This window comes from Loxodonta africana, chromosome 9 (genome assembly GCF_030014295.1).
Source record: "Loxodonta africana isolate mLoxAfr1 chromosome 9, mLoxAfr1.hap2, whole genome shotgun sequence".
Lineage (NCBI taxonomy): Eukaryota > Metazoa > Chordata > Mammalia > Proboscidea > Elephantidae > Loxodonta > Loxodonta africana.
In genome coordinates this window covers 115,853,066-115,877,386 of record NC_087350.1, presented here as the reverse complement: position 1 = coordinate 115,877,386, position 24,321 = coordinate 115,853,066, and the positions used below count along the sequence as shown (strand labels likewise).

At 45.8% G+C, this 24,321-nt stretch overlaps 1 protein-coding gene across 7 annotated transcripts in view; it reads right to left on the bottom strand.

Moving 5' to 3' along the window:
• SMARCA2 (SWI/SNF related, matrix associated, actin dependent regulator of chromatin, subfamily a, member 2) overlaps positions 1–24,321 on the bottom strand; it is a 216,339-nt gene that overhangs the window by 5,623 nt on the left and 186,395 nt on the right. For 4 of the 7 annotated variants that reach the window (XM_023539439.2, XM_064290573.1, XM_064290571.1 and 1 more), the window contains exons 29-32: positions 20,202–20,270; positions 19,693–19,746; positions 4,405–4,510; positions 3,838–3,939 (exon numbers count right to left, since the gene is read on the bottom strand). In XM_023539439.2, coding sequence (XP_023395207.2) covers positions 3,838–3,939; positions 4,405–4,510; positions 19,693–19,746; positions 20,202–20,270 — 331 coding nt within the window. The remainder of the gene's footprint in view (positions 1–3,837; positions 3,940–4,404; positions 4,511–19,692; positions 19,747–20,201; positions 20,271–24,321) is intronic. The other 3 variants (XM_064290574.1, XM_010600005.3, XM_064290572.1) reach the window with 2 other exon arrangements.

The window sequence follows — 24,321 nt, the reverse complement described above, 5'->3', positions numbered from 1 at the left end:
ATTTTCACCCTCTTTTTCTAAGTTGTTCCTCTCCCATTAATATAAATTCAGTGTCCCCTAAGGTTCCTGTCTAATCTTTCGAGTTGCTGTTGTCAATTTGATCCTATATAGATAGATCTTAAAGGAGCATAATGCTTAAGGCAGACTTTTTTTTTTTTGTAATAGGTGAAACCACTTATTTGGTTTAAAAAAGACATTAGGGATACTTTTTATTTAAGGTTTAAGGATTATCTCAGGGCAAGAGTTTCAGGGGTTTATCTAGCCTCAATGGCTCCAGAAAATCTGGATTTCATAAGAATTTGAAATTCTGTTCCACATTTCCCACTTTTGATCAGGATTCTTCTATAGAATTTTTGATCAAAACAGCATGCTCTTCTCATGCAACTCACTAGTTTTAGTTCATTATGAGTTTTAGTAGAAAAGTCAATACCAGCTTTTATTCCCTACATGAAAACCCAATAGCAAAAGACCAAAGTAGATATAGATACATACATATATTCTTATAGGAAAAAGAGGTCCACATGCAGTTGAAATATTTTCAGTGTGTGTGTGTGTGTGTGTGTGTGTGTGTGTGTTTGGGGATGGAGGGTGGACCTCCATAACATATCCACATATCTTCAGTAACAAAAATAGTATTTAAAAAAACTCCGCATTTCTTCTTTGAATTATTCTATCAAATACTCTGGTAATACTATATAGTAAAAAAAAAAAAAATATATATATATATATATATATAGTAAAGTAACCTTTAAAATGCAATTCTTCAAACAAAACAGAGGCTATTCGCTGTTACCAAGTTTTCACTACCAGCAAATATGTATCCATTGGACACTTCGCTTTTAGACACGTGTCTAGGCATAGCCCTGCATAGGCGCTGACAGAGATCACAGTTCAGCAACCACCCCTTGCTCTCTAAGGTTGTATTCTTTATTGTAAAGATGAGCTCGCTACTCTAGAAAGTGAGCAGGCAACCTGTGGCAAGCACCGAATAAACGCTATGGGCAGCGAGTACAATCAGAGAAGAAAGCACCTGGGAGAGTGTTATGGGGTGGGGCACAGGGGCAGAACTTCCCCGAGACATCCGAGTTGAGTTGGATCTCAAAGGTGAGGAGGATTCCGTGGGGTGGTGAGGATGGAGAGGGAAATGAGAAGGGAACAAGTGAGAAAGGTGGGGAGGAAAGAACAAAAAAGATGCACTGGGACCGTGTCGGTGTCAGCTTCTTGGATGTGCTATTACACTGCAGTAATACAAGACATGAAGGTCCCTGGGTGACGCAAATGGTTTGCGCTTGACTGCGAACCTCAAGTTTGGTAGTTCAAACCCAGCCAGCAGTAATGCAAAAGAAAGGCCTAGCAATCTGCTCCCACAAAGATTACAGCCAAGAAAACTCCATGGAGCAGTTCTACTCTGTAACACATGGGTCACAGGTCAGAATCAACTTGACAGCAACTAACGACAAGATGTTACCATCTTGGGAAGACGTGAAGGGTGCACAGGATCTCTCTGTATTATTTTTCCCAACTGTGTCTGAATCTACAGCTATCTCAAAATGACAGAGTTAAAAAAAAAATGCATCTGGTGCAGGAGGTGTGTATGGGAACAGCTGATTGGACCAGGATATGTTTAGGCTGAGAAGTTACAGGAGACAAAGCTAAAGAGTAAGGTTGTTATTGTTAGGTGCTGTTGAGTCGGTTCTGACTCATAGTGACTCCATGGACAACAGAACAGAACACTGCCCAGTTTGGCACCATCCTCACGATCGTTGTTATGTTTGAGCCCACTGTTACAGCCACTATGTCAATCCATCTTGTAGTAGGTCTTTTTTTTGCTGACCTTCTGCTTTACCAAGCATGTATGTCCTTCTCCAGGGACTGGTTCCTCCTGATAGCATGTCCAAAGTACATGAGACGAAGTCTTACCATCCTCCCTTCCAAAGAGCACTCTGGCTGTATTTTTTCCAAGAGTAAGTGTAAGGTTCGGGTCAAAAAACCAGTTGCCATCGAATTGATTCCAACTCCTACAGACTCCATGTGCATCAGAGTAGAATTGTGTTAAAAAACATTTTTATTTGTTTTAACTTAGGGGTCTCAAAAATGGCTGGTTTTTTGGAAATGGGTCACTAGTCCTTTCTTCCTTTAGCTTCTGGGTGGGCTCCAACCTCCAACTTTTGTTACCAAGTGAGTTAACCATTTGCATCACCTGGGACTCCTAGGTTAGGGTCCAACTTTAGAAAATGGTTACAGACATTAAATTCAATCTATATGGTACATGCGGGCCATGAAATGTTTGGCGGGGTGGGGGGAACGTGGGCAGTAAATGAACAGGAAAAGATTGGTGTTTACAGAAAGACAAACTGGAGTCCAGGATAGACCTGGAGGGCAACCAGCCAAGAGGCCATGCATCACCCCATTTCAGTGGTGAGACGGTGAGAACGTGGACAGGTAGGGGGACTGTGAGGCTGGAAACAGAGAAGGTGTATATCATAGTTAATAATGTCACATTGATATAAAGAATCAAAAAATCTATTCAGAGGCAAAAATAGTAATCATTTACAAAAGGCTTCTTTGCTGACTCTTCTACTTAAGTCTCTAAGACCTGGCTTTCATCTGAACTTTCCTTGGCGGATGTCTCCAAAACAGAAGGCTTGCTTGGGAGGCCTACTGCCTTGGGTAGGAAAACACTGTCAATAGCTTTGGTGAACCTGGAAATGCCGTCTGTTCCAGGCATACTCCGAGGATGCCTGGGACTGATGTGAAAGCAAAGAGCAAGACCAGGAAGGAGGCTTAAGGAATTTAATGGCGGCTTCATGCTGCATTTGTTGGAGGACACAATTCTTGTCTTCTTCTTTAGGCCAGAAATGCAACCAACAACTAGATGCCTTGGAGTCGACGCCCACTCATGGCGCCCCCATGGGTGTCGGAGTAGAACTATGCTCTGTAGGGTTTTCAGTGGCTGATCTTTTGGAAACAGACTGCCAGGCCTTTCTTCTGAGGCACCTCTGGGTGGACCTGAACTTCCAACCTTTTGGTTAGCAGAAGACAGCGTTAACCATTTGCACCACCCAAGGACTGCACAGGCCAGAAATACAGATACGAAAAAGTTCCTATGAAAAGTCAGTGTAATTGAGGTATAAATTCAGGGTCACTCATATACGCTTAAACTTAATACTGTGGAGGAGTAAAAAGAGCTACGGTTGGCCCGATAAGTTTTTAAAGCAATTAGAGGCAGTGGCTTTTTTCTGTATTTTGTTTTAAATTATATCGAATCCTGATGCAAGGCTGCAATCAGAAAAACAAAGGTAGGTATAATCTCTGCAAAGGTGAAAACTGTGCAGCCAACTTTTAAGCATTATCTCGCATGCTTTAATTGACTTCCTCTAATTAGAGGCAAGCCTTTAAGGGAAGGGTGAGTAGCAGCTAGCACAGCTGTGGCACAAAGGAGCCGATGTTAATTTGAAAATGCCAAAGCTTCAACTGACGTCCACGGGTAGCATGGGGTATAGGCTTTTTACCCTTCTCTTCTGCCAGGGTGATAGAGGTGATTGAAATGGTAGAAAAGGGAACAGTTTACTTAAAAGAACACCAAAAACCAAACCTGTTGCCACTGAGTTGATTCCAAGTCAGCGACCCTAGAGGACAGAGTAGAACTGCCCCACAGGGTTTCCAAGGCTCTAAGTCTTTATGGAAGCGGATCGCCACCATGGAGCGGCTGGGAGTTTCAAACCCAAGACCTTTTGGATTAGCAGCCGAGTGCTTAACCACTGTGCCACCAGGGCTCCTTTAGAAGGACACAGGCATGTTTCAAGTTAGAAACTTTGAAGGCAACTCAAGACAGACCTGGGAGCCCTCCAAGTTGAAGGTCTGAGCGTTGTGGCAGAGAAGCATGACATCTTTCTCCAGGTCGCCCAGGCTCCGGTACTTGTGATTGCGAATTCTCTCCTGGTGGAAATTGGGGACGAAAGAGAGGCAGAGAAGGATGAGAAAACACAAGCATCATTGCTCCGTTAACAAAGCCTGATTTCCCCTTTGTCTCACAGCTCATGACCCTCCCGGGGGTGTGGGGTTTCAACTCCAGGGTGTGCCTCGCACAGCCCCGTCCTTTTCATTCTCCTTCCTGTAAGGGGGAGAGGAAGGAGCATATGGTGGGAGACAGGAAGGAGAATGGGAGGAAAGTCTGAAGCCTCTTCAATAAAATTCCATATATTACACGAGCTCTCCACATCACGATTAAATGCCACACATGTGAGGGCCAAGGACATCCTGACCCCTCTTCGTGGTAAACCCTGGGCGGGCGTCACTAGTGGTCAGACACAACCCTGCTGACAACTGCCCATCAGAACCATTTCAATGGATTTGCCCTTCTCCTTTAAAAAAAAAAAAAAAGTTTGTAAACAAAACACCTACCTTTATTTTTTTGAAATCCACGGGCTTCCTAATTAATTCATAGTATTCTGGTAATTCTTTCCTCGAAGGTAACTGAATGAAGACCTCGCTGAGCTGCCGCCCTGAACTGTGGGGTGGGGGAAACAAACAAAACAGATCAAGCACTGCTGAGGGGAGGGTGTTCTTTCCAGAAAACATCAAAGCAGCAAATTAGGATCCACCCATACGGACATAAAAGCGGTTGCTGTCGAGTCAACTCTGACTCGTGGTGACCCCGAGCGTGGTGGAGTAGAACTGTGCTCCACAGTGTTTCCAGTGGCTGATTTTTCAGAAGCAGAGCACCAGGCCTTTTATCTGAGGTACCTCTGGGTGGACTCGAACCTCCAACCTTTAGGTTTGTTATCAACTGTTTGTACCACCCAGGGGTTCCGCATATAGACATGGGGTTCTTTAAATCGAGGAAAATCCCACAACTATGCTGCAGACTGTGTGCCTGGTGCTAACTTCAGGAGCCCTGGTGGTGCAGTGGTTAAGAGCTTGGCTGCTAACCAAAAGGTTCGCAGTTTGAATCCACCAGCTGCTCCTTGGAAACCCTATGGGGCAGTTCTACTCCATTCTGTAGGGTTGGTAGGAGTCGGAATCGACTCGATGGCAATGGGTTTTTCCGGTGCTAACTTCAGAGTCACATTAAAATGCCATTAGGTCCCCAACTCTGTCACAGGCATGATACGCAAAGTCTGCTGTCCACTGATGCCTCCTTCAGAGCCAACGTATGGTTTCATTTTGACGGAAATGCTGAAATTATCTACTCAACCAAAAATCACGTTTTTAAATGAGTAACAATCAAATTGGTAGGACAAAGCACAGAGACTCGATTCCCTTACTACTGTGTCCTTAAATTCACGTGATGGTGAGGAAGTCACTCAAAACAGTAAGATAGAATATACTCCAGAAATGACATCGATGAGCTTCTGCACGGATCTGGGGACACACCTCTTTTCTCAGTCCTATTCCTTTTAGAGAATTTTGCAGCTGTGAGCCAAACACGTACCTTGATTATCATATGCCAGGTGAGCCCCTCCTCTGGCCTCACTGCACTTCTGTGTGTATGGAGCAATTTGCACAAAAAAGAGCAAACACATTTAGCAAGCGCAGACGCTTCTTGTTCCTGGGATCAGTGCTGTGCCTTCTTCCCCCAAACTCATGGGGGACTGAATTTGAAGGCGGATTTAATAGCCACAAACGCTTAGCATTCTTAAATTGTGAAACACTGGCTAAAAAGCAACAACACGAGCTTTTAACGTCACTTAGCAGAGGTGGTTAAAGGAACAAAGATAGTCATAATTCAGGTTCAAGAGCCTAACATTAGCCTTGCCCTACTCAGATCAATAACAGCTTGTCAGGTAGGGTAGGGCCATTTTTCACAAAAAACCTCGCTCCCCTTAAGATGCCATCTCCACTTTCCCTGTTAAGCCAGAAATGCCAAAAAATAACTACAAGTCACTGCCCTGGTACGTTTCGGAGGGCGAGTCTGGGAGTGTGCAAGAACGCGCCAAGACATAGGCAAAGCTTGAGCGACAATACCCTGTTTTACTCCACTGTCCCAGCTGTATAATTAAAAAAATGATCATAATGACAGTTATCATAAAAAAGGCATGCGCAGGAACTCACATGGTTGCCTAGCGACCGGTGGGGACCGTGCTGAAGTGCAAAGGGGCTGCATATATTAGCCGAAAACTCCCTGTTGAAGGCGAGAGCAGGTTTTTCTGCTACGCTGGGTCACTGTTTTGTTTTATTTTTTAATGCATACATGGGCCTCATGAATACTAAAACCAGGGGGGGAAACACAAGAGGTTTGCGAAGACCACAGTTGCCTGGGGAACCGGATTTTTCCATTATGCTGATAGGAACCGAGGTTCTCTGGTACCCTTAGCGCCACCCCTCCCCCCCTTTCCAGGTGGAGAGACACATTCCTCCCTCCATAAATTATACCCCACAGTAGGTGACAAAAGCTCTTTTGCTTACTGTCATCTTCGACAGACGAACATGGTTTCTTTTTCTACCTTGCTGAGATGTCTATAAGCAAACGTTTCACCTGTCTGAAAACGAACATCTGAAAGGCATCGTGGGCAATGCGTGGATTTTAATTTTCCTGTTTCTATCAGTGACTCCTCGATAATCGGCACTGGACCCGAAGTCAGAGCCCTTCAGAATCCTCAGTTCAACCCCTGACCCTCAATGACATCTTCACGGTGTCATTTTCTGCATTGCCGACAGGTGGTGTCATTTTTCTATTGACGGGTTAACAAGCACACCTTTGCTTTGTACACCTGGGATGAGCACGCTCTTAACTTCAACTGTGCGGTTGCGAGGTGCTGTGGAGTCCGTTAGGATTCATAGCAACCCTGTGTGATAGAACAGAGCTGCCCCATAGGGTTTTCTAGGCTGCAATCTTTACGGGAGCAGATCACCAGGCCTTTACTCCCAGAGGGCCACTAGGTGAGTTTGACCTGCTGACCTTTCAGTTAACAGCTGAGTGCTTAACCACTGTACCACCAGGGCTCCTCTCAACTGTGCTAATGGTGAAATAAGAACCAGTCTGGGGCCACCTGGAGCCCTGGTGGCACAGTGGTTAAGAACTTGGCTACTAAGCAAAAAGTTGGCAGTTCAAATCCACAGCTGCTCCTTAGAAATCCTATGGGCAGTTCTACTCTGACCTGTAGGGTCACTATGAGTTCTGATCAGGGCCACATTACATGGATCCTTATAGAATGGGAGAAAAATGTGGAATGGAAATTAAATTCTTAAAAAGTAAAGACTTACTAGACTGGTTGAGACTAGAGGATACTATCACCCTAAAATAATCTTTAAACCTTAAACTGAAATTATCCCTTGAAGTCAACTTTTAGCTAAACAACAGATTGTCTCATAAAATAAAGAGTATCACCCATCAGTAAAGAGTGTCTTAAAAAAAAAAAAAAAAACCAACTATAAGAAACCAAATGGTTAAAAATGACTCTGAAACAGAGATGAGACGGTAAGGGGGCGGGGAACCTAGAGTACTGGAAATGGTACAACCAGAATGCAACGAATGAGAATAATGACACATGGTGGAAAATGTAACCAAGATCACTGAACGATTTGTGTAGAAACTGTTAAATGGAAACTAATTTTGCTGTGTAAAGTCTCACCTTAAACATAATTAAGAAAACAAAACAAAAAAAGAAGTGACTGGGGCCAATGAAGTGAGAAAGAGCTTTCTAATAACAGGTAGAAGGGCCACAACAATCTTGGTCTGACGTCTCCCTCCTCAGCCCTAGAAATTCTAGACCCTAAAAGGAGACAAGTCCAGAGTCATCTTTGCTCATAAAGAAGAGAGCTGAATGTTCCAGGACTTGGGGCCAATACTGGAAAATGAGAAACAAACGAACGCTGTTTCGAAGATAAAGGCTCACTGCATGTCATGTTCCCCTCCCTCTTCCTATTCCCCCCCTAAGGACAGGCTGTTGTCAGCTGCCGTCAAATCAGCCTCTCACTCATGGAGACCCTGTGCACAACGGGATTGCGACTACCGTGATCCATCTCTGGGACAGAATTCTTGCCTTCTACGCGGGAGACCTGGGTTCAACTCCCGGCCAAAGCACCTCATGTGTGGCCACCATCCGCCTGTTAGTGGAGGCTTGTGTGTTGCTCTGGTGCTGAGCAGGTTTCAGCAAAGCTTCCACACTACGCCAAGCTCGGAAGAAAGGCCTGGTGATCTATTTCAGGAAAATCAGCCAATGAAAACCCTAAGAACAGGAGAACGGGGAAAATGACCTGAAAGCTACCTAAGAAGTCTTCCTGAGACTGTTGGTTTTCTAACTTTATTCCCACTTCTCATTCTGGCTTTCGAAGCCCTCCTGGATATGCCCCCACTCTCTGCAGAACAACCTGTACTCCAGACCTCCTCCTCCTCTAATCGGGAAAGCCTCTCTCCTGTGGACTCCAAGTACCACAGCCAATTCCCCCTTCTACGACCATGCCAGGTCTCCAGGCCTAACCCATCTAACACCCCATGACTGGAAGGTTCCCTTATCCTTCTTCCCCCTCCAAATATTTCACTGTCCACCCAGGATCAAGATCTCACCCTCCATAAGAATGGACAAAACCCAAAAAACCAAACCCAGTGCCGTGAAGTCAATTCCGAGTCACAGCGAGCCTAGAGGACAGAGTAGAACTGCCCCATAGAGTTTCCAAGGAGTGCCCGATGGATTCGGACTGCCTGCCCTTTGGTTAGCAGCTACAGCACTTAACCACTACGCCACCAGGGTTTCCAAGAATGGAAGAAATTCCCCTAATCAATACTACATTGTTCAGAACTTAAATTCTTCCAGGTATGTTGATTCTTCTCCTTCCCCAAAGGGTGGGGGGTATTTCGTCTGCAGTCAAAACCCTTCCCCCATCAAATGCAGGACAGAACTTCAAATTCTTATGGAATCCAGACTTCCCGGAGCCATTGAGGCTAGGTAACCCCCAAAACTACTGCCCTGAGATAATCCTTAAACCTTAAACAAAAAATATCCCCCGAAGTCTTCTTTAAACCAAACAATAATTTAGCTTAACTAGTAAAGACCGTCTGCCTTGAGCATTGTGCTTTTTAAAGAACTATCTACATGGGATCAAACTGACAGCAGCAACCAGAAAGATGAGGCAGGAAATTTGGGGGGCAGCGAGTTTATGTTAGTGTGGGAGGACAACTCAGAAAAGGAGGGTGAGAATGGCTGCACAACTAGAAGAATGTCATCGATGTCATTGAATCGTACATGTCAAAATTGTGGAATTGGTCTATATTCTGCTGTGCGCATTCTCAACAACAAAAACTAAAACAAATTAACAAAACAAAACAAAACAAAACAAAACTCCTTCCTCCATCCCTACGAGGGGCGATGGATCTGAGGGCCAGTTTGGGCAAGGAACCTCAGAGGTCCTGCGTGATGTATCCACCTCTTACATGGCCCACGGAATGCACGGTGCTACTAGGACCGCTTGCTTATGGATTCCTACGGTTAATTTATTTCTTCTTAAATTATAGGTTAAAAAAAATAAAAAGCAAAGAAGCCCGATAAGAGTTTCGACTTCTCAGCATTTCCCTTTCAAGCCTGAGTTGAGCAAAGGCTTTTTCAATATACTTTTCCCAATGTTTATTTTATTTTTCCCCCCTAGTTCCGGAAAGTTTAAATCCAGAACAATGGACTAATTGTACAATGCCTTGCAGAAAGTGTTCTCTGTTTCTACTGAAACGCTTATTCCTACCCCAAGGTATTTTCCATTATGTCGTTTTATACAATTTCAGGCCTAAGTGTACACTGTTACCTCGAAACACACCACTTCCCGTGACAACTGCTTCCCGTGATAAAAGTGATACCCCTGCTCCAAAAGGTGCCACCGGCACTCTGTGATTTCAGAGCCATTTCTTACAATTCTCTCTCTCAGACTAAGAAGTGAAGCAGGAGGGGAAAGGGGTTATAAACCAAAATATAAATTTAAAGGGTGTCATGGGTTGAATTATGTCCCCCCAAAAATACGTGTATTAACTTGGTTAGGCCACGATGCCTAGTATTGTGTGGTTGTCCTCCATTTTGTGATTGTAATTTTATGTTAAAGGAGATCAGGGTGGGACTGTAAAGTCCTTACTGTGATCCAACATAAAGGAAGTTTCCCCGGGGTGTGGCCTGCACCACCTTTTATCTTTTTCCCCAGGGTGTGGCCTGCACCACCTTTTACCTTACAAGAGATAAAAGGAAAGGGAAGCAAGCAGAGAGTTGGGGACCTCATACCACCAAGCAAGCAGTGCTGGGAGCAGAGCGTGTCCTCTGGACCTGGGGTTCCTGTGCTTAGATGCTTCCAGACCAAGAGAAGACTGATGACAAGGACATTCCTCCAGAGCTGACAGAGAAAGCCTTCCCCTGAAGCTGGCACCTTGAATTCAGACTTCTAGCCTACTGGACTATGAGAGAATAAATGTCTTTGTAAAAGCCATTCAGTTGTGATATTTCTGTCATAGCAGCACTAGATGACCAAGACAAAGGGCCACATTGGATTTAAGAGCGATGACAGAAGGCACGGTGGTTACGTGCTTGGCTGCTAACTGAAAGACTGGCGATTGGAACCCACCCAGTGGCTCCGTGGGACAAAGACCTGGTGGTCTGCTTGTATAAAGATCATAGCCTTGGAAACCCTGTGGGGCAGTTCTACTCTGCCCTATAGGTTTGCTATGAGTCAGAATCGATTCAATAGCAACAGGTTACAGGTGCTAGAGAGCAAAAGATATTTCTTTTCTTTTCCATGGAGGTGAATGGACACAGGAACACATGGCCATGGGGCCGCGGGGTGTGAGACAGAAAAGTCCCACTGTTAGCGCTATGTAAGCGGTGCACAGCACGCAGACACACAGGCACACAGACATGTGATACTAAGATTTAATTTGCATGCTTCGTCTGGGAACCAATCCTCCCCCCGCCATGATCTCCATAAATCAAATGCCAAGAAGTTCATCTCTACGTCACTAACCAGTCCCCGCTTGCTGTTGAGTCAGTTCTGACTCAGGGCAACCTCATGCGTGCCAGAGTAGAACTGTGTTCCATGGGGTTTTCAATGGCTGATTTTTCAGAATTAGATTTTTTTTGAAGTTAGACTGCCAGGCCTTTCTTCTGAGGTACCTCTGGGTGGATTCAATTCTCCAACTTTTCAGTTAGCAGCCAAGTGTGCTAACTGTCTGTACCATCCGGGGACTTCTCCGTACCGCGGCTACTCTAAAATGGTGACTACATGCTATGAATATTTCCTAAGGATCAGCTTTCCCTGTGATTACATCTCAGATACAGCTAGTGGAGCTCTGGGCTGTAAACGCTAGCTAAGAAACCCACTCCTTTCCACCACTGGCTATGTAACAGAGTCGTTGCGGAGTTTTGTTTTTGGTTTTATTATTTTGTAGTTTTTTGATTTTTCTTTTCACCTGCCCGATGTCGCTAATTCTAACAGGATCTGTTGACCAGGATTCCTAATGGATACTTTTGAAAAAGAGCTTGTAACTAAAGTTGAAATACGTCTTATTTGTGTGAATTAAATTATGCAAAAATATGGCTATCTTGCCTTCATAAGAAAATGATGTCATGATTTCGAATACCCACTTGGAGTTGGAAGGAATTTATAGAAAAGCGATCACGGTTCTAAAGGAATCAAACACGGGAAGTCATTTGGGAAGAAAACTCTAAAAACTGGGTCAACATCAGAGGGCAGTGGGTGAAGGTGTGCTGTTCCTCTTCAGGGTGACGTTCCCGTGAAGTTTAAGGCCTACCATTTAAAAATGCCCTGAGAGCATGGCTGCTCTTAGCTGCTGGTCAGTTGGCCTCTGACTCACAGTGACCCCAGGCACAACGGAATGAAACGTTGCCCAGTCCTGTGCCATCCCCACGATCAGACATGATCCGTAGTGTTTCGTTAGCTGATTCTCAGAAGTAGATTCCTGGGCCTCTCCTCCTGGTCCATCTTAGTCTGGAAGCTCTGCCGAAACCTCCTCTGTGTCATGGCAACCTGTAAGCCTCCATTGACCGACGGGCGGTAGCTGTGCTTGAGGTGTACTGGCCAGGAATCAAACCCGGGTCCTCCCACATGGAAGGCGAGAATTCTACCCCTGAACCAGACTGCCCTCCAGAGCACAGTAGCACCTCAGTTACCCAGAGCCCCCAGCAGCCTAAGCCAGTCACAGGATGGGTGTCACAAACACCTGGATTCAGTATCCACTGCTGAGCTCTCTCATCTGAGCCTTGCTGAGTATCGGTTGATTAGTGACGATTCCTAACCAGGTCGGATATTTGATTTCCCCACATCTCAAAGCATATAAGGAGCAAGAGGAAAACAAAGGATGGCAAGTAGACTTGTTTGGGCAGGGAGACTGGTAGCTGTTAAAATCACTGTAAGGGGAGATAAGAACTGTAGATATACAAGGTCTCCGAGTTATCTAGAAAAATAAGGACGTCAGATTAATGGTAGGAGACTGTACAGGGCTCACTAATTCAATAAGAAAGCACCAAGGCCTTATCAAAGCCTTCCACCTCATCCCACCCTGACCCAGCACTGCGCTTTAGGTAACTGACTCTAGACTGAAATATGGATAAAGACTTACATGCAAAGGTGTTCATCACGACATTATCTAAATAATTAATAATTCAAAGCTGCCGATTTAACAACTAGGGTAAGGCCAAGTACCAGAATGCTCGGTGCCAGCTGCCGTCCAGCCGGCCCCCAATTCATGGCACCGTGATCCACAGGGTTTTTCTTAGCTGATTTTTCAGAAGTAGATTGCCAGGCCCTTCTTCCTGGTCTGTCTCAGTCTGGAAGCTCTGCTGAAACCTGTCCAGCATCATAGTAACAGAATGCTAAAAGTCTAAAATGACCTGTTTTCTAGACCGTGTGTTTTAAATTAAGAGATTGGGGAAATGCTTGTTATAGCAGGTGAAAAAATAGAAGCTATCAAACTGTAAATGCTGAACAACTTCAACTGGGTTTTAAAAGAGGCATAAGCAGAGGACTAGAAGAAGACACACCATTGCATAAATAAAACATTAATAATAATGTACTCTTATTTAACAAAATGAAGCTTTAAGATCTAATGTTATTTAGAATCATATTATCCATAAATAAAGTAGGACCCAAACAATTTTATTGGGTTATCTTCTTTGAAATGATGCTATAAGTCAAAAATCTAATTCTATTTTCCCAGAGAAACGATGTCTAAGAGTCACATTGTTGTTGTTAGGTGCCTCTGAGTCACTTCCGACTCGTAGCGACCCCATGCACAACAGAACAAAACACTGCTGGTCCTGCACTATCCTCACAAGCATTTGAGCCCATTGTTGCAGCCACTGTGTCAGTCCATCTCGTTGAGGGTCTTCCTCTTTTTTGCTGACCCTCTACTTTACCAAGCATGATGTCCTTCGCTAGGGACTGATCCCTCCTGTTAACAGGTTGAAAGTACGTGAGACGAAGTCTTGCCCCCTCCCTTTAAAAGAGCATCCTGGCTGTACTTCTAAGAGTCATATGACCAACTTTTGTTTATCACCAAAACAGCATGCCCCACCAATTTATCTCTTTTAGCCCTACCATACAAAGCCAAGTAAATAATACAGAAAATAATTCCATAAAAATTCTGTTTGCTATATTGCAGTCATCGGAATCTACAGCATCTGAATAAAGAATAACTAAAGTTCCTATTTATTTCCCCATGGAGCCCTGGTGGTGCAATGGTTAAGTGCTCGGCTGCTGACCAAAAGGTCAGTGGTTTGAACCTACCCAGCAGCTCCTCAGGAGAAACGACACAGCAATCTGCTTCCGTCAAGATGACAGCCTAGGAAACCCTATGAGGTGGTTCTACTATGTCATACGGGGCCGCTTTGAGTCAGACTTAATTCGACAGCGAAAGGACAGGTATTTATTTTTTTCAGAATTCCCTCATTGCATGCATTACTACAAATTAGAACAGTTCACCAGAACATCACATTCAGACAGATTTTTTTTTTTTGGACATTTTGAGATGTCTCATTGCTTTATTTTTTTTTAAATATTGACTTGGGATGTCTAGTTTTCACTTTCTTTTTCTCACGTGATATTTCAGAACAGCTGGTTGCTGTTGTTGGGTGTTGTTGAGTCGATCCCAACTCATAGCGACCCCATGTGACAGAGTAGCACTGCCCCATAGGGTTTCCTTGGCTGTAATCTTTACAGAAGCAGACTGCCGGTCTTTTTCCTGTGGAACCGCCAGGTAGATTTGAACCAATCAATCTTTCGGTTAGCAGTTAAGCACTTAACTGTTGCACCACCAGGGCTCCTTCATAACAGCTGGCACCAGTGTAGAATCCCAAGTGTCCGTCTGCCTAAAGCTAAAAGGTGATGGCCAAAAGACCTGCAGCCTCCACGGTCTGCCATTTCGTCAGCTTTTGCCACCTTATCTTGTGTTCCTGGACGAGAGCGCAAGAATGTGCCCCTTTCAGAAACATAAGGTTCAACCTTCCCTTCCTCTGAATATCCTATCCTTTGATCCTTCCACGCGAATACTTCATGGTGAAAATGCATCAAAATGCGTCACATCTTTTGGCTGAATGGCGAGCAAACTCAAAGGCACAGAGCTTCTGCAGGCAAACAAAACCCAACGCCTTTCCATGTCAGCTGCTGGTCCTGCATGCTGCTTTGTTCAACCGTGGGCTGTAGCAGGCAGCCAGGCTCTTTCCTATAATGGTGTTTTACTAAATTCTCAAGAACAACACAGGAGGGGTGACTGCAAAGATACGAGATGGATTTTTCTCCCACGAATATACCAGAATGTAAAATATCCAAATAAGTGGTAGCTTTCAAAGCGATCCTCTTTTGATCGAAACGTGTTTAGGGTAGTTTTGAAGACAGCTGAGCAGCATGTAGGAAAACCAGTCTTGTTCTTTCCAGCGGAGACTCCTTCTCTTCTCCTCAGACAGAGGGGTGCAGAGGCTGATGTTGGCCTGGGGCTTGGCGGGCAGAGACCTCTGAGAGAGGGGCTTGGGGGCCAGGCTAAGGGGAGGCTTCTGTGCCGCAGAAAGCAGACGGATCAAGTTTATTTGTGGGCTGCCCACCTGCTGAGTGTGGGTATAATTAGTTCAGCACATAAAAATGTGTCAACACACCAGAATTCAATGCAGCCCGTTCCAGAAAACATTTAAAAGCATCAATATTTGTGATGATGGCAAAAGAAAATGCTGGAATCCACAACTTCCATGAGCAGATTCTTCCTGGACTAAATGTTCACTCAGCCATTTCCCAAAGTGGGCTCCATGGAACACTAGCTTCATGGGTTATTAAGTGTCCCCTGGAAAAGGGGCTCATGGGTCAAGCAAGTTTGGGGAACACTGGGTGTCATGGATTGAACTGTGTCCCCCCAAATATCTGTCAACTTGGTTAGGCCATGATTCCCAGTATTGTGTGATCGTCTACCATTTTGTCATCTGATGTGATTTCCCTATGTGCTATAAATCCTATTCCTATCATGTAATGAGATGGATTAGTGGTAGTTACAATGATGCGATCTACAAGGTTAGACCATTGTCTTAAACCAATCTCTTTTGAGATTTAAAAGAGAGAAGTGAGCAGAGAGACATGGGGACCTCATACCACCAAGAAAGCAGTGGTGAGAGCAGAGCACGTCCTTTGGACCTGGGGTTCCTGTGCTGAGAAGCTCCTAGACTAAGGGGAGATGGATGACAAGGACCTCCTTCTAGAGCTGACAGAAAGAGAAAGCCTTCCCCTGGAGCTGACACCCTAAATTTGAACTTCTAGCCTACTAGACTGAGAAAACACAGATTTCTTTGTTAAAGCCATCCACTTGTGGTATTTGTTATAGCAGCACTAGATGACTAAGACACTGGGTCAAAGTTAAACAGGTACTTTACACCAAGGCTTCCCAGAGCCTCCGGCTGTACCTGGCCAACTCCAAGAAGGAGCTGCAGGATGGGAGTTTGAAGACGGTGCTCTGGGAAGCATCACCTAGACAGCGAATGAGGCTCTGACCTCACTAGACTGCTGACATTGTTGTTCGTTAATCTGGAGACAGCTCCAACTCATGGTGATCTCGTGCACAAGGAACGAAACACTGTCCAGTCCTGTGCCATCTCCATGATCGGTTGTGGATTAGACCATTATGATCTACAGGGCTTTCTTCCTAGTTTGTTTTAGTCTGGACCCTGTTCAGCATCAGAGCAGCACGAAAGCCTCCACTGACGGACAGGTGGCGGCTACCCATGAGGTGCATTGGTTGGGAATCAAACCCAGGTCTCCTGCATGGAAGGTCAGAATTCTACCACGGAACCACCACTGGCCCTGAAGCTGCTAATACACAAGATAAGCCGTGGACCCTGATGCTGGGTCAAAAATCACTGATACAGAGAATAAAAGAAGGCCCTTTACCTTGAACTAAAGTTTTCTAAACATGCATACACTTGGCCATACTATTGTTTCACAGCAACGTCTCTGTGATTGAATTAGAACTTTTAAATGCAAAAGTGCTCAGGCTTGAGAGCCACAGCCTCCCTCCCCTGTCTAAAGAAACACAGACTATCTGGTGCTAGCCATACTAAGAATAAATTTTGTCTAAAAGGGTTTGTTGGCTAGTCCCGAAAGGACGGTCAATACTAACATAATCACAGCATCAAGCGCTGTTAACAGCCTTGGAGAGCATTTAGATTTCCTGTGATGGAATGTGTGGGGCTGGGTGACTGCACACGCGTTCACGCGCACACACACATGCACGCCCGCGCACCAGGTCTCCCTACCGCCATCTTCCCTTCGCCCCAATTTCTGCCAACGGCCCTATCATTCACTTACCATTCAGGGCTGAGATGCAAGAGTGAGTTATCTTTAACTTCCTTTTCTCTCATAGCCTGTCTAAGTTTTGTCAGTCACACCTGTTGCTGTTGTTACCTGCCATGGAGTCAGCCCCCCTGGCTCATGGCAACCCCATACACAATGGGCCTGGACCGCTGTGATCCATAGGGTTTTCACTGGCTGATTTTGAGAAGCAGATCGCCAGGCCTTTCTTCCTAGTCTTAGTCTGGAAGCTCTGCTGAAACCCTGTTCAGCATGAAAGCAACACACAAGCCTCCACTGACAGACGGACGGTGGCTGTCACTGACCAGGAACTGAACCTGGGTCTCCCTCATGGAAGACGAGAATTCTACCACAGATCCATCAATGGCCTCATAAGTATGCTTTAAAAAAAAAAAAACAAAGACAGTCACTGTTGAGTTGATTCTGACTCATGGCGACCCCTTGTGTAGCCGAGTAGAACTGTGCCCCGTAGCGTCCTCAACAGCCGTGATCTTTCAGAGGTAGATCTCCAGGCCTTTCTTCTGAGGCACCTCTGGACAGACTCGAACCTCCAACTTTTCAGTAAATAGCTGATGCATAACCATTGGTGCCACTCGGTGGCTCCAAAGTATATTTTAGGCACCCCACTTTATTCATCCCCCTCCCATTTCTCAATACTTGCACAGAGTGTGGTACATAGGAGGTGCTGAGTACTTTTAAACAAATGAAGAAAGAAGGAAAAAACTGCTCGGAAAGAAGCGTTAATTCCTCACAATACAATTTCTGAACACCAGGCTGTAGGCTCCGCTCAGATGGGAAAAGCAACTATTGACTGCTACAGACGAGGCCGGCTAGGAAGGGTCCTGACGGGGCCAACACCAAGCACCTTGCTATGCCCCTGGGAATCCCAGTCTACATGGGTTTTCAGTGAAAATGGATTTATCTAGGTCATAACTACATATGGTCTATCATCTACTCAGAAAGCCTGGCATGACATACCCTGTAAAGTGATTAACCCACTTTTCATGGTCTCATGACCATTTCGATGATAGAGGGAAGGGGACAGGAACATGGGGCTCACCCTCAGCCCATGTCGCCCTGGGCTGGGCCTTCAACCTCCATCATGCCATTAGACCATAAATCTCCCTTTCTGTGTAATGGGTAGGAAAGCATTTACCCAAGTGGGTTTGCTATTCGAATAGCCCAAACTAATAAAGCCAGATGTGTGTTTGTTGTTTCAAGCCCCAAATTCAAATCCAGACCAAATTCTGTCTCATAATGGTGCAAGCAGAGCGTGCTTCTTGACATTTCTCAGCAAATGTGATGGTTTGTGCGTCTGGCTTTCAGCATCAGTAGTCATTTACTGAACACCACCACCAATAAGAAGTATCAAAGACGGACAATCCTGCCCAAAAGTTTTATTGCTATCAAACCCCATTGCCATCAAGTCAATTCCAACTCATAGCGACCCTATAGGACAGAGTAAAACCGTCCCGTAGGGTTTTCAAGGAGTGACTGGTGGATTTGAACTGCTGATCTTTTGATTAGCAGCTGAGCTCTTAAAGACATTAAAAAAAAAAAAAAAAAGTTGCCACTGAATTGACTCTGACTCATGGCGACCCCATGTGTGCAGAGAAGAACTGCTCCATAGGGTTTTCAAGCAGATCGCCGAGTTTTTCTTCCAAGTCACCTCTGGGTGTTTTTGAACCACCAATTTTCAGTTAGGAGCAGAGCGCTTAACTGTCTGCGCCACCCAGGGACTCCTCCAACAGAAATGGATAGATACAAATCCCCTCTCGTCCCCCAGTTTTTAGATTCTTATTTAAAGAAGAATGCTAAACTTAGTGATGGGTATGAATTCTGAGATGCAGGACACAGCCTCAGTTCCTTCCCCACAGTCTTATGCTGGGTGCAAAGATGCTGCAAAGGGCATCATTGGGTTGACTGACAAAACTGGAATATGGATGGCAAAATACTGTAACAATGTTTAAAAAAAAAAAGTGCAGGCTGACTCAAAGGGGAAAAGAAGTGTTACTTCACTCAAGGGCCGATTAACCAGAAAGCAAGGTGCGCACCAGCTTACCTTAAGCAAGGGATGCAGGGGTTTACTTGCACTTACTTGCTCATCTGTAGTGCACAATTGCACATGGGTTTCCCACATCTTTTACATGGTGAAAAACAGGTGGAATTGTGCACTACTGATCAGTAAGCAAGCCCATGCATACCTTGCTTATTGGGTAATCGTCCCTGCTGTCAAGATTAACAGCTCCTAACCCCGGTAGGTTACATGCAAACCCTCCTGCTCAGCCAACATCAGCTAATCTGCACACTATTTCTAGGAGAGAGGCATTCCTGATTTCCACCCAGAGGAGGTGGAGACACACGGAGGTTAAATAGCCACGTTCAGACTGTCCCTGGCAGGTAGGCCCAGGAGTCACACCTGGAAACCCAGGCCCATGTGCAAAGAGGGGCCAGTTAGCACGTGTCCCCCTCCCCCAGTGCGGTGAACTCCAGGATGTCAGACACAGCATGGGAATGCTCGCTTCCCCATGTAGTGCAGGAGCTCAGGTCCCCATAGGCGCTTCTCATTAAGCTTCCACACCATGCCAGCACAAAGTTAAGCAGCCCACCAAATTGCAAACAGAAGCCACCCTGGGCAGGAAGCAGCAGAAACCAAGCTCCAAGGTCCCACCGTTTGGCCAGGGCTTTGTACCGAGAGCGTTTGCAGAATGGGCACCCCCCAAATTAAATGTGGCACAAGCCACGTCCAATGCCCGATGACGGGCGTCTCAGAATCCCTGTGCCTCCATCCCCCGCGCCAAGCAGCGGTGACCAGGAGATGACTGGAAAAAAGCGCTTCCAAAGGCCACTCTGTACACACCGGCCCGTTTCACCAAGGGATACCTGTATTTAGAGACACGGTCATACAAGACAGATCCTGACCTGTTTCCTTCTATTTCCAACTGAGAATTACTGGGCACCTTCTCCACGTTACACCTGTGGTAGAGTAGAAAGAATACTGGCGTCAGAGACCTGGGTTCTCGTCCCAGCCCGCCGCGTCCCAGGCTGGGCGACCGTGGGGAATTCATGTCACCTCTCTGAGCCTCAGTCTCCTCACCGACCTACAGAGGACTGCTGGGGAGATCACCTGGGGTTACCTATGGAACCTCGTTGTGAAAAAATATACCGTTCTCCAGAATTTGGAAAAAAAATGGATTTCAGGACAGTACCCTCCTGGGAGTATGTTTCTTTCCCTCACACATACACGCCTCTTACCCTGGTTCTACTTCCCTCCACACGTTCCTCCTGGGCTTGAGGACACATTTTCCATTCACCTTGACCCGAGGTAGTGGGGGACAGGCAGCTATTTGCTAGGGGTGTGTGATCTGAGGAAGGTCCTTTTAACCTATCTGAGCCCAGTTCTTCATTTGTAACACGGGGATAATACTTACCTTAGAAAGTTGATGCCACAATTAAATGGGATAACGTGTTTTGTCACAGCATCCAGCTCATAGAAGGTGCTAGAAACAATAACCACACTCGTTTTCTGAACGCCATCAAAGATCAGCTGACCACCTCCCATGAAGCTACTCCTTTTGAAGGGATCACTGAGGTAATGATCGCCAACTGGGAAAGAAACAACCCCCACCTGAGGCCTCCGGGGAAGCCCCTTCAACTGAGGATTTTTGAAACAGCTTCACTGGTTTTCCTTCGTGTAAGGGCCACTGACAGTTTGACAAATCTCGGAATTCCTCCATCACATCTAGATCCTACCCTCAGTGAGGCGAAGGCAGCACCCTTCGGCACACACAGCCTGCGCGCCTGAGCACCTAGAAATCCCTCAGACCCACCAGGCCTCACAGCTACCTTCCCAGGAGGCATGGCAGAGAGCCAGGAAATGCAGGACCCACCCAGTGGAGGCCTGCTGCAGATACAAAACAGAGAGCTGGGAGGGCGTGCTGGAAAATGAAGTTGGAAAGGCCCTCAGGGCCAGACAGGGAAAGACTATTTTTCCTATGCTGGTAAGTGTGATCGGCACCAGACGGGGAGAGGGAAGCTCTGGAAAGTTCTTAAGCAATGGGATGACAGGATCAGCTTTGGGTCTAAGAAAGAAGGCCGGGTGAGGAGCAAATAGCCTGGAGGCAGGGGGCACACACAGGGGTGGGCGGCAGCTGCCTGTCCGGGCCAGCCACGGTGAAGCCAGCGCAGGAGGGAAAGGAGAAAGGGGTGCTTGGAGGAAGCTCTTGCAGTGTTGAGGGGGGCTGGTGTTTGACTGCATGGTAGAAATAAGGACTCGAATGCGGGAAACGTGATCTGTTTCCTGTCTCGGGTTCTGGGTCAGTGGTGGTGTTAACCAAGGGGACTGTCCCTGAAGCTGGCCGCATCGTCTCAGAACATACAATCCTGAAGGAAGAGAGACCCGGGAACCACAAATACGGTCCTGGACCTTTTACAAAATGTTAACTGATTGAGAAAAAAAGAGGCACTTTCTAGGGTCTGAGACGGGTTACAGGTCAAAGGGGCCGCCGGGCTCGGACCAAAGCACATTCTAGCAAAGCATTTCATTTCCACTGATTCTGGTTAAGAGTACGTGGGGACAGGCCTACACTACAGTTCAGCAGTCTGACTGGGTCAGGATAAAAAGTACAAAGAAATAAAAAAAGAATACTAAGTAATGAATTTGTTTAAAAGAAAGACTGTGAGCGCGAATATGAATGGTCGACATTGGGCTGAAGCTATGGGGTTGTAAGCAAACTGAGAAAGCCTTCGACACAGTAAATACCTTAATGCGTCTCAGGGAAAAAGCACCTGTCCCTTCTGGAGAATGGGTTGGGTCTATACAGGCGTTTGGGAAGAGTAGCTCTGCCATACTCAAAGTGAGGGAACTGCTACAAATTACTTTTCAGTGTGTGCATGAATTAAACAAGGACCAAACAAGCAGTTGCCACTGAGTGGACTCGGACTCCTGGCAATCCTGTGTGTGTCAGAGCGGAACTGTGTCCCTTAGGGTTTTCAGTGGCTGACTTTTGGGAAGTAGATTGCCAGACCTTTCTTCTGAGGGATCTCTGTGTAGATTCAAGCTTCCAGTCTTGCAGCTAGCAGTCAAGTGTGTTAACCACTGGCATCACCTCCCAAAAAACCCAAACCTGTTGCTGTCGAGTTGATTCCGACTCATTGTGACCCTACAGGACAGAGCAGAACTGCCCCATAGGGCTTCCAAGGCTGTAATCTTTAACAAAGCAACCGCCACACCTTTCTTCCCGAAAAGCGGCTGGTGGGCTTGAACCACCAACCTTTTAGTTAGCAACCAAGCGCTTAACCACCGCACCCACCAGGGCTCCTTCTGGACCACCCAGGGACTCCTAAACAAACACAGTTGGGCCTTAGAGTTGTGGCAAAACACATCCTTACAAAGGTGCTGTAGTTAGAAATGCTGGCTTTATTTTCCCAGGTAAACGCTGTTACAATGATGTACATTTTTTTCCACAAGTGACCATAAACACAAGGGAATGTCTTTGTATTCTCATAGGAGAAGTCCTCGGATGGTGCAAAAAACTAAGGCCTTGGCTACTAATCAAAAGGGTGGTGGTTCAAATCCACCTACAGGTACTTCAGAAGAAAGATCTATGTCCAATCACAGCCATTGACAACCCTGCGGAGCACAGCTCTACTCTGCAACACTGCTTCACGTGTCCATCCTCAAAGCTGACCGTAAGTCCAAACCCTGCACCATAACAGGGCTGGTCTCCCTGGACTCTCCTGCTATAGTCTTCAGACAATTGACAGAGGGGGAGGAGGCGACCCTACTCCTTATTTTGTTTCCAGATTCTGCGGGAAAGAGAACACTGCTTGGATTTGACAAGCAAGACATGATAAATGCTGAACAAAAACTCTTGATAGGTGAGCTGAGAGAAGGAGCATATCAAGTCGCTTCGGATGTGTTCGAGTGTCCAGTTGCAGACTAATTACACCCTGGAAGACCACGCCTACTGCTCCCACTAATAATGCTTGAGGGATCACAGACAACAGCAGTGGGATCAAAAGCCAAGGCCAGAGATAAGCAAACATCTCCATTTCAAAATGAGAAAGAGAAACTTGAGACCATTGTTAGATGTTGACCCTTGGTAAAGATCTAGAAGGAATTACTTAGATGCCACAGATCTATTTAGAAGAGATAAATAACATCCTTAAGTGCCAGCAGGGGGTCTCTCAGTAAAAAGCCATGGGGAGCCAACCTCATTTCACATGTCTCCAGCAGGGTTTCTAGACTGATAGATTGGTGGGACCACAGACATGGTGGATCTTGGTTTTAGCCTGTCTTGATAACCTTGAGCAAGGAGAGATAAATGTAGGTGACATGACAGGATGGCTATGTAAGTTCACAGACGGTTAATCAACTTTAAGGATTACTAGTTAATGAACTGCTGTCGGCCTGGAGTGATGTTCAGGAACATATTATGCGAGATCTGTGCTTTGCCCTTTAGATATCCTCAACAATGGCTTATCTCAAATCTTAGAATGACAAAATAAACAAAAAGCTTAAGGAAGACAATATTTTAAAGAAAAAAAAAGAGTCAAAATTCAGTTACATCAATAGGCTAGAATGACAGGACAATAATCAACAAGAAGAGACTGCATCAGAATAAGAAGAAATCAATAGTTATGAGTTCAGAAAAAAAAAATCAAACTCTTAGTTGAAGGTTAACTTTGGCCAAATTCCCATGAGAGAAGAGGGGTGTATGTATGCGTGTGTGTAAGGGTGAGGTTGGGGTTGTTCAACAAGTCACATAAAAATACAAAAATGTAAGTCAACTTTGTGACAAACCCGACCCCCCCCCCCCCCAAAAAAAAATCCTATTGCCGTTGAGTTGATTCTGACTCTGAGCGACCCTAAAGGACAGGGTAGAACTACCTCCATAGGACTTCCAAGGAGTGGATGGTGGATTCAAACTGCCAACCTTTTGGTTAGCAGCCTGAGCTCTTAACCACTGTGCCACCAGAGCTCCCTGTGACAAAGTTGCTGGAAAAATTTAACACAATCTTGAGTTACAGGAAGAGAATTTTGGTGTCCGGGATGAGGCCATTAATCATGCTGCAACTGCCTTCCTTCACAACACCTTGGAGCTTGGGTGCCACGTTTTAAACGAGACACCAAGAAAGCAGAGTGTGCCTAAGGAGGGACTGGGGATGGCAAAAGTCTGTCACTCAGGTGGCAAAGAGAGGTGTTTCTACCTGAAGGTGCATGTCTCCAGTTGGATGTGTTTGCTTACAAATATTTTAAAGGACGTTTTTTGGGATGAGAACAGATCTATTTTCTAAAGGTCCAACCACAGCTGACAGCAAGAAGTCACAGGGCCAAGTCCACTTTAATATAGGGAGTAACCATTGTGTTCAGAGCTGTCCTTCAACCTCGGGAATTGCCCCCTAAGCAGAGTGAACGCTGGAGTGTCCACTGGGAGTTCAACGGCCATCTGTCAGGGTCAGTGCAGGGGGACATATCTGGGTTGGTAAGAAGCTGGACACCCCAGTTGCCATGGAGTCTACTCTAACTCGTGGCGACCCTATGGGCTT